This window comes from Oryx dammah, unplaced genomic scaffold, assembly GCF_014754425.2.
Source record: "Oryx dammah isolate SB20612 unplaced genomic scaffold, SCBI_Odam_1.1 HiC_scaffold_16, whole genome shotgun sequence".
Taxonomy (NCBI): Eukaryota; Metazoa; Chordata; class Mammalia; order Artiodactyla; family Bovidae; genus Oryx; species Oryx dammah.
In genome coordinates this window covers 36139399-36149423 of record NW_024070200.1, presented here as the reverse complement: position 1 = coordinate 36149423, position 10025 = coordinate 36139399, and the positions used below count along the sequence as shown (strand labels likewise).

The window sequence follows — 10025 nt, the reverse complement described above, 5'->3', positions numbered from 1 at the left end:
TGCCACCTGCCAGCCCCCACCCCCAACCCACACATTCGGCCCAAGCATCACTAATTTTTGCAGCCACCATGATAAATGGCATTGTCGGCAGAACGACGTCTTTCTAATCTGCTGCAAGACAGATGGGTCCCCGAGCTCACTGGCTGTCTCTCGAGCCTGCCCAGACCAGACTTGTGGAGGAGTACGGAGGACAGGACAGACACAATACCCCAGGCCTGCATGCTGGGGTGGGAAGGGGAGGACATTTCAGCCCCAGAGTCAGGAACGACCCCACTGGGGTTTTCTACGAGCCCCCCTTTTAAAATATTCAGTTGTTTGTTTCTTTTTAATATTCCAAAGATAGTCTCTGCTCCTTTCTACCTAAAGTTAGTTCTTCAATACCATTTTCATTTTCAGTTAAAATAAATTGAATATTGGACTTCCCTGGTGGATCAATGGTAAAGAATTCTCCTGCCAATGCAGGAGACTCAGGTTCGATCCCTGGTATGGGAAGATCCCACATGTTGCAGAGCAACTAAGCCTGTGCACGTAAACTACTGAACCAGTACTCTAGGGTCCAAGAACCACAACTACTGAGCCCACGTGCCGTGACCAATGAGCCCATGTGCCCTAGAGCCCATGCTCCACGACAGTAGAAGCCACCGCAGTGAGAAGCCCGTGCACCGCGACTAGGGTGCAGCCCCCACTCACGGCAGCTAGAGAAAAGAGCCCACGCAGCAACAAGGACCCAGCACAGCCAAAAATGAGTGATAAAATTTAAAAATAAAGATAAAACTTGAATACTGCTCAGATTCACAGGGATGAACCATCAGACACTGGTTCCCAGTGGCCCCTTCCTCCTGCCTCCTTCTGCTTCGGGGACAGTGGCTGCAGAGGAACACACCTCTGCCTGAGCCATCAGGTCTGGGGCAGATTCAGCCTCCTCTCGCGCTTCCCTAAACCCCTCTCCCTCCACAGTTCCTGCTGCCCCTTCCTCACTTCCAGAGGCTGCAGAACAGCGGGGGCAGGGCTCCCCACATCTCCTGTGGCCAGCAGAGCTAGGAGAGGGGCTTGTCCCAGGAGTGAGGGCAATCAGAACAGGGGATCTGGATACCAAGAATTAAGGAAGGACCAACATCAGCCCCCAAGACCCCAGCCTCCCCAGAGACCAGCAGGAGAGCGGGCACCAGGCAATTCAAAAGCAGCCAGGCCAGAAGGGGTGGGGGCTCTGGGCACTGCCTGGACTCATGAGTGAGGCAACACTGCCCCCTACCGGTTAGTTCACAGCTCTCTCCTCTCCTCTGCCACCAGACGCTAGAGGGCTAACCGTTGGGGTGGGGACACACAGGTGACTCTCCAAAGACAGCATGTGACATACAGACCCTCCTCCCAGGAGCTCCCTTCCCCTTTCCATCTCCCCTACGCTGATCCCTAGCTTCCAGGCTCTGCCTGTCTTGCCCAACCTGCTCTCACTGCCCAAGGAATTCTGAAAAGACCACATCTCTTCCAGCCCCATCAGCCTGAGGACAAACACTGAGTCCCCTTCAAGCTGCCCACCATCTGGTCTCAGGCCAGCCTCCAAGAGCCTAGGTGCCCGCCCTCTGCGCCTGCCCTGGTTCCCTGCTCTTGTACCCTTTGGTCCCACTTGTGTGCCATCCTCTTCATCTTTACCTCCACCAAGAATACTCTCCATGCTACTCACTGTCTCTGCTCATTCCTGGGGTTCCTCCCCCAGGAAAACTGCCCTCCTCCATCCCCAACCCGCATGGCCCCTGTTTCCTGTGCTCACATCCACTCACCCTGCTCCTCACTCCTCTCTCGGATGCTGGCCACCATCAGGGATCAGAATCAAACAGTTCAGGAGCTGGAGGGAAACTGGCCATCTTCTAGGTGCCTCCTCCCCCTTCACTGAGGCCCAAAGAGTTGTGAGAGCTGCACAAGGCCACACAGCATACTGGGGGCAGACGCGGGGCTGGAACTCAGCTCCCCGGAGCCTCTCCCCGGGGCTCCCTGGAGGACACAGAGCTGCCTCCCCTGTGACCCACAGCAGAACATCTCCTGGACAAGGGCCCCTCCCACACCTCCCAGTATCCCCAGCTGCTCAGCCAGGGCAGGGCCCAAAGAAAGCAGCTGTGTTTGCAAAACCAAGGAATAAATAAATGAAAATATTTATCTAACGCCTTCTATGTGCTGGACACAGCAGGCACCAGCTCTGCTACTTAAAATCTGGGTAAGTCGCTCAATTCGGTACAGAAAAATAACTTCTGAAGACAGGGTGTTGGGGGGGAGTGCACCAGGAGGGGCCTCAGTCACGAATGTCGATGATCAGCGGGCATAGGTGGGGCGAGTGCTTGATGCCCATGGTGAAAGCGGGCGGGCAGGGCTTGTGTGCCGTGACCTGCTGGACGTTGTGGGAGCCGGGGCCAGGCCGAGGTGTGTGGTCCACCGGGTAGCCAAAGCGCTTGGCCATGCTATAGACGGGGCTGCGGTTCTGATAGACGGACGGCTCTGGCCGGGTGTTTGCGGCCGGTCCGGGGCCTCTTGACATATTCTTGTAGAACCAGTTCTTGTCCAAGTGGGCCAAGCTATAGCAAGGAGCAGCTTTGTTGGCAGGGAGGTTGGGCCCCAGCAGGAGTGGCTTCTGGTACCGGTTGGGGCCCGGATTGGGGTCCATCACTCGGTATGGGCACCGGAAGCCAAATGAGTACTCAGGAGCCCTGCGTTCTCCAGGCGGGCGGGTCTTCTCCAGGTGGTAATGGCAGGGGGCCGGGGTGGGGCTCAGACCTGAATGTAGGTGAATGAAGGGGAGGGGTCTCAGGGCCGGAACCAGGCTGAATCTCCTGGTGACCAACTAACGAGTCTAGGGAGGGGCAAGGTCTTGGTGAGCCTGGTGTGACTTTACTATAACCATCTTAGCATTGGGCGGGAACATCACCTCCTTGTGTGGGGCTCTGGGACGAGGGTGGGCAGGGACTTCGCCATCCTGGCATCAGGATTGTGACACTGTCTTCATAATATAAAAACCCCGAGCATCATCAGAACGTCACCCTTGGCTGTCATTGTCCCTGTGACAGCACCAAGAAAACGTGCTGGAATCAGTAGTCTGTGAACTCATTAGCATAACACGAGCCCTGTGATATTTTTACCATATCACCCTGCAACATACATGAAACATTGGCCTCCAGACATTAAGTACTGTGACCCAGACACGGTGACATGGGTGTCTTGAAGTGACCTTGCAGGGAGATGCCAGCATCTACAGACACACCTGGAGAAGGGAGTCATGCATGACCCCTTTGTTCCTACCTGTGTCCTAAGTGTGGATCCCCTCCCTCCAACCTCCCCCCCCCCAACCTCCCACCCCCCCCCCAGCCTCCCACCCCTGACCTCCCTCTTCTGGCCCATCTTACGCAGGTTAGAGATGTGCTCTGCCATGGGAACTTGAGGACAGCTGGCCATCCCAAACCGAGTTACCTTAGGATCCAAGAAATAGCAAGGCCTGGGGCTACGTATGTCCACGATCACTGCAAGGCAGCCAAGGAAAGGGCCGGTCACCCCAGAGGCCGCCCCAGGGTGAGTCTGGCCTCTGTCTCCTGGCAAGATCCCCCTCCCCAAGAAAAGGACTGAGGGTGCCTTCCTAATGCCTTGGGCTCTTGGGGATTTGGGGAGCCTTTATTTCCTCATCTGTAAAATGGATCTTTTAACACATGACCTAACATTCTCTAGAACTTGTTCAGAGGAACAGATAAAGTAACAGCTGCCAGGGACTGGTGCCAAGGGGAAAATAATAGGCATGTATGTGTGTGTGTGTTAAGTCGCTTCAGTCGTGTCCAACTCTTTGCGACCCCATGGACTGTAGCCCGCCAGGCTCCTCTGTCCATGGGATTCTCCAGGCAAGAATACTGGAGTGGGCTGCCCTGCCCTCCTCCAGGGGACCTTCCCGACCCGGGGATCGAACCTGCGTCTCCTGTGGCTCCTGCATTGCAGGTAGAATCTTTGCCGCTGAGCCACCAGGAAAGCCCATGGTGGCTATTATTAGTGTGAAGAAAGGATCCAGCCCCAGAAAGGAGGGGTTCCCCTGCTGAGAAGGGTATGTTACCCAGCAAGGTGCCTGGATATCAGACCCCCAGATACACACCGCTGCCCACCCTCTCACCAGCTGTGGCCATCAGCCCCAGCTTTTCACCGGCCCTCGGCTCCCTGCTTCCAGAGGGTTCTAAGCCACCTGGGAGGCCCTGAGTCCACCACCACCACCCCCTGCCCTCCACCCCATCCCCCAGTTATTCCTGCCCAGCTGCTTTGGCAAGTGAACCCACAGCAGTCAAAGCTGAAGGGCGCCAGCCAAAGACCAGTCAGAAAGGAGACCCTGCCAGCTGGATGCAACAGGTCACTTCACAGCGCCCTCAGGAGGGCCAGCTGGGAGGTGCCTTCAGAGGGACAGGTAACTTGGCCCCTTGCCGACTTCCTTCTGGACCTAGCAGGCCACCTGGGTGTCCCACTCAAGGCAGGCCTGGGCTCCCAGGGGCCTGTGGCTACAAGTAATGACTCCTCCCCTCTCACACCGCCCCAAACATCCAATAGTAATAACCCTATGCCCGCGGGGACAACGGGTGTGGCAAGCACTCACGCTTCTCCGAGTGCCGGGCATGCAGGGTATAGGCCGGCTCCTGGAACATGGAGACGTCGTGGTCTATGTAGCCTGTGCAGGATGGCCGGAGGTACTGGGCAGGCCCCGGACCTGTGAGCACGGAGAGAGAAGCCCTCAGCCTGGGCCTGCAAGATCAGACGCAGGGAAAGCCCTGAATACAGTGTGCTTAAGACCACTGCAGGAACTTCCCTGATGGCCCAGTGGCTAAGACTCTGCGCACCCAATGCAGGGGGCCTGGGCTCAATTCCTGGTCAGGGAGCTAGATCCCACATACTGCAACCAAGAGTTCACATGCAACAACTAAATATCTCATGTGCCATTACTAAGACCTGGTGCAGCCAAATAAATTAATATTAAAAAAAAAGAACACTGGGGTCTTTGCTCCTGCTAATGTCACACTGCCACAAATCCCACTATTGAGACGCTTCCTTTGGGGAAAGTCAGTGTTCCTAGATAAAATGCAATTTCTCTTGGACAGGCAATGCATAATAAGAAAAGTAATAGTTACAAGTAACTGAAAACTTACTCTGTGCCGAGCACCATGCTAAGCATTTTCTACAGGTTATCTCAGTTAACCCTCTCAAGAACTCTGTGAGATACATATTCTTGTTTTTCCCATCTTACAGATGTTCAGCCTCTAACTGAGGCTTAGAAATAGCAATTCACACAAAGTCACACAAGCTGGTACTGTGAAAATTCTAAGACAGCAGCCAACAGAGCCCAAACATTTAATCACATACTAAACAACCCCCATGTACAGCAACAGTCAGTCATCAACAATGTAGTAAGAATTCGTTTGTCTGCTTTCAGTTGAGAGTAAGATTCAAGGGAAGTGAGGAAAGCTAATATGGACTAAAGATGCCATTGAATCCCTAGTCTTTTTCCAAAACTGGCCTCACTTCAAACCCCTTCCCACCACCCTCCCCAAATTCCCAGCAGTTAATTCTGCTTGTGGAGTTTAGCTCAGAAGTGCAGATCTTCTGTGGTTTTGAGAAGAGTCTGAAGGGGTTTTGCAGGAGGCAGGGCTTCAAGGTTAGTACACCTTCAGCCTCTCTTCAGAGAGAGGAATGAGCCCAAGCCCAGGTCAGGGGCCTGCTCTCACCTTTGAGCATCGCCAGGACCACAGGGGTCTGCTTTATCTCGTGCCCTGAGGACACTGGCACCTTTTTCTCTGGCTGCTGCCCATAAAACACAGGGTTCTTGACACCCTTGGACAGTTTCATGTCTGGGGCCAAGCGGGGGGCAGAGCAGCTACTGAGAGACGTGGAGCACCGGACAAGGAGCTGGGCCTGGGTGAGACCTGTTCCGGGCACCCCTGCGCAAGCCCCTGTGTTCACTCTCTCTCCCCGACGCCACAGGCGGCGTGAGGGCTGAGAAGCAAAGCAGTCCTCCTACTTGAGCCGCTGAGGCTGTCTGGGGTGCAGCCAGCTGCAGGGCCCCGCAGGCAGGAGCTAAGGATGACATCACTGCAGAACTTGGACTGTGAAACCCAGAGTGTTTATTTCCTCCAGTTGCCGTGGCGCCTGGACTGTGGTGTAGAAATTCTATGCTGGCAGCTCAGCTGTGGAACCCTGAGAACTCAACCCCACTGTCCCTGCTCCCAACCTGGCTCAGTAGCCTGAGGGCCCCCAGGACCCTGGATCAGGAAGCAGAAAGGGAGAAGTGGAGTGACAGGCCCAGCTCTTCACTCCGGCTTTGTTCTTCAGTCGCTCAGTTGTGTCCGACTCTTTGCAACTCCATGGACTGCAGCACACAGGCGTCTCTGTTCTTTACTCTCTCCCGGAGCTTGCTCAAACTCAGGTCCATCAAGTCGGTGATGCCATCCAACCATCTCATTCTCTGTCATCCCCTTCTCCTCCTGCCCTCAATCTTTCCCAGCATCAGGGTCTTTTCCAATGAGTCAGCTCTTCACATCAGGTGGCCAAAGTATTGGAGCTTCAGCTTCAGCATCAGTCCTTCCAATGAATACTCAGGGTTGATTTCCTTTAGGATTGACTCGTTCGATCTCCTTGCACTCCAAGGGACTCTCACTCCTGGTGGGTGCCCTGGAGGTGGTGAAAGAGTGGACAGGTCACGGGTGAAGGATTCTTGCTACCTGCACAGCCCCCTGGAGTGGTCGTCTATGCTCCGCCCCTCCCACCTATCCCTCAGATTCTGGACATGCCCCCCCTCTTCTATAGCAGTCTATTTTTTCTCGGGAAAGTATCAAGCCAATTATTTCACAGTAAGGTGTGACTGTCTGATAACTTCTCAGATTCCTATGCCAGGGATGGTGTCTTTAGAGATCCATGTCTAGGGATATTTGACTGCTGCTGACATCTCGGGCAGGGGATGGATGCAAATAAAGGAGGGTGGACGCTGGGGCTGAGGCCTCAAGAAGCTGCTTCCTGGGGCTTCCCTGGTGGCCCAGTGATAAAGAATCCGCCTGCCAGTGCAGGAGATGTGGGTTTGATCCCTGGTCCGGCAAGATGCCACACACCTCAAAGCAACTAAGCCCCTGCACCACAACTATTGAGCCCGTACCCTAGAGCGTGGGAACTACAACTATTGAGCCCACGTGCCATGGCCACTGAAGCCCATGCACCCTAGAGCCTCTGCTGCACAAGAGACGCCCCTGAGCCTCTGCTGCGCAACGAGACGCCATCGCGACGGGAAGCCCGCGCGCCGCAACTACAGAGTAAGCCCCACACGCTGCAACTGGAGAAAAGCTCGCGTGCTTCAATGCATTCATAGCCAAAAATAAATAGTTATTTTTTTAAAAAAGAAGAAGCTACTTCCTGTGCTTGTGGTCAAGAGCATCCCCTGAGTGGTGGGAGTGTAAGAGAAAACACTGAAGAATAGGGAAGAGTTTAGCTGCCATGTGATTGATGGATGAGCCCCGGGGCTGAGGAAATGCTCGACACCCCCTCACCCCAAAAAACAGGAGGCTCAGGGACCCTGGGGCCTGCTTCACCTACCAGTTCATAGCTCAGACCAGGGATATGATCTAGAGTGGTTTCCAGCTTGGGCACAGATGACCACTGGCTTTAGAGAGGGTGTCTGTCAGAGCCCCGGTACACAGATAACACAGTTGAGGACTCAAAAGGGCCCAAGACTTGCCCAAAGCTTCCCATCACATTAGTAGCAGAGACGGAACCAAAACCCAGAACTCTCTTTGGGTCACAGTCTCTGATCTAATGGAAACCAAACCACGCTCTGAACTCATTCCAACCAGCAGGCACAATGAGGACTCAGAGAAGACCAGCCAGGTACGCTGCATGCTTCAGCCCCCGACTTGTGGTGCTGAAGGCTTGAAACCGAGGACAGGGTGCCCACACCCCGCACAGCAGTTCCTTCCTGTGTCTTTCTCATCACCCGAGGGGCAGCAAAGCCTTTGATTTCTGGAGGGGGAGGGCTGGGCAAGGCTGGGATTGGCCCAGCCTCAGCTGGCCCCAGGCCACGGGCGGTGCCGCCTCCTCACCCTCATCCTTGCCAGCTTTTCCTGTTGGAAGTTGCGGCCTTCTGGGCCCAAGTCCTGATGGTCCCCTCATACTGATAGGGGCCAGATGTTGGGCTGCAGCCTTCACCATCCTGGGCTGGTGGAGAGTGGTGGTCTCCAAGTGTCTCAGGCCCAAGGAGCCTTTCTGACCCCACTACACACGCTGCTGCTGTCTGCCATCCTCGTGCCTGGTTCTTTTGGGGAAACTGAGACACTCTCCACCCTGGAAGATCACCCCATTTCTGCTCCAAAGGCTTCCTTCCCTCCAACTTTAACTGAAACTTAGTTGACCCTGGAGACAGCCCTCGGTTCTCTCCAAAGCTACTGCTCTGTCCCTCCGAGCTCAAGGTGGAGCGGGTGGCTGGTCTCCTGGGTATCCACCCAGGCAGTGTCACCTCCCTGACAAGGGCATGGCTCCGTGAAGATCCCAGTACCCAGGGTGCCCCTCCTCATCTCTCAGGATTGGCATCTGTCCTGACTTACAAACCTGGCAGCCTTGGTTCATGGTCTTCTTCCCCATCCCCAGCTCCTGCATTGCCCTGCTCACTTAGGCCTCCCCAGGGACCACTGACCACTCCCTGGGCCTCCCAGTTCCCAGACCTCCTTCTCCCAGAGTCTCCAAATGCCTTCTCTCCACTCCCTCCCAGCTATCCTCCCCAGCACATTCTGGGTTTCTCACCCTCCTATCAGCAACACCACCCCTTGTTCTCACCATTTCACTTCTGACACTGCACAGACTGCCTTCTATCACCAAGACCCCATCAGTGACCCAGCACCTCCCCCCGCCCATCTTTCAGGCTGCCCACCTTTTCCAACTCCTTTGCTGAGAAGTCCCAGCCCTGAGTCACCACCTGCCCTCCTGCAAGACCTGCTGGGAACAGACTCATGGCCCCCAGACCCTGGACTTGAGTCCATTCCACCCAGCCACCCACCTCCGTGCTGGTCAGCTTGCTCTCTCCCTCTCCCCAGAGACCATTTCAAACTTGGCTTATTCCCCTCCTGGTACCTGGCCCTCCCTCCAGCCCTCTGCTCTGCGTCTTGCTCAGAGTGCACAGAGGCCATTAAACTGACCTTGACTTAAAGCCTCGCTCCCACACTGTCAGAACCACCAGCTTCCTCTGGCACCTGCTCCTGCTTCCCTCCTGGGGCTTAGGAGGGAAGACCCTCTCCCATCTCCTCTGCATCTCGAGAATATTTCACTGTCCACTGCCATCCTTTCCTTGCCTTAACCCCTCATCTGGCCCTTCCCATCATGCTCTATATACTCTGCATCTCTCCCATCTATTAAAACCATCTAGCACAGGGAGCTATATTCAATATCCTATGATAAACCACAGCAGAAAAGAATTAAAAAAAAAAAAAAGAATGTCTACTTGTGTATAACTGTGTCACTTTACTCTACAGCAGAGACTGGCACACATTGTAAATCAACCACACTTGAATAAAAAAAATTTTTTAATTACTGCTATAGACAAAAAGATAAATTTTTATAGGAAAAAAGATAATTAAAAAAATGAAAAGTATCTCCCTGGTCGCACACACCTCTCCCCAGTCAACTTGCCCTAAGAGGCGTTTTCCCTGCTGCCTCATTCTCACCTCCCTTTAACACTGACTCCCTACAAGCTGGCTTCAGACCCACCGCTCCACCTCAGCTGTGACCTGCATGTGGAAGCTGCCGCCAGTGGCCACTTCTCAGCCTCGTCAGATTGGCCTCCCAGGAGCACTGGACCACAGTGACCCACCACTCCCTCCTTCTTGCAATACCTCTTCCTGGTTCCAAGATGTTCTGGTCTTCCTCCCATATCCCCACAGTCCCTTCACAATCTCTGGCTCTTCTTCCTCAACCTGACTTTTCAATGCTGGCACACGCTCATTAATTGCAAAGGAAAAAATAAGAAAATACAGGGAGAATCCTGGCAG

The 10025-nt window shown here is 54.4% G+C and overlaps 1 protein-coding gene across 1 annotated transcript; it reads right to left on the bottom strand.

Moving 5' to 3' along the window:
- Nucleotides 1-2284: 2284 nt before the first annotated feature.
- Nucleotides 2285-5935, bottom strand: ODF3L1 (outer dense fiber of sperm tails 3 like 1). The gene is made up of 4 exons (XM_040257292.1): nt 5730-5935; nt 4607-4717; nt 3390-3503; nt 2285-2763 (listed from the first exon to the last, which is right to left on the bottom strand). Exons 1-4 carry the CDS (start codon nt 5848-5850, stop codon nt 2285-2287), a joined length of 825 nt encoding a protein of 274 aa, XP_040113226.1. The 5' UTR covers nt 5851-5935.
- Nucleotides 5936-10025: the final 4090 nt, after the last annotated feature.

What these genes read in the sequence shown, in the direction of transcription:
- ODF3L1 (XM_040257292.1), bottom strand. Translation starts at nt 5,850, where the DNA reads ATGAAACTGTCCAAGGGTGTCAAGAACCCTGTGTTTTATGGGCAGCAG. An exon ending in GGTCCTGGCGATGCTCAAAG is followed by an intron (nt 4,718 to 5,729) that starts GTGAGAGCAGGC and finishes CCGTGCTCACAG; the next exon opens with GTCCGGGGCCTGCCCAGTAC. An exon ending in TGCCCGGCACTCGGAGAAGC is followed by an intron (nt 3,504 to 4,606) that starts GTGAGTGCTTGC and finishes GCTGCCTTGCAG; the next exon opens with TGATCGTGGACATACGTAGC.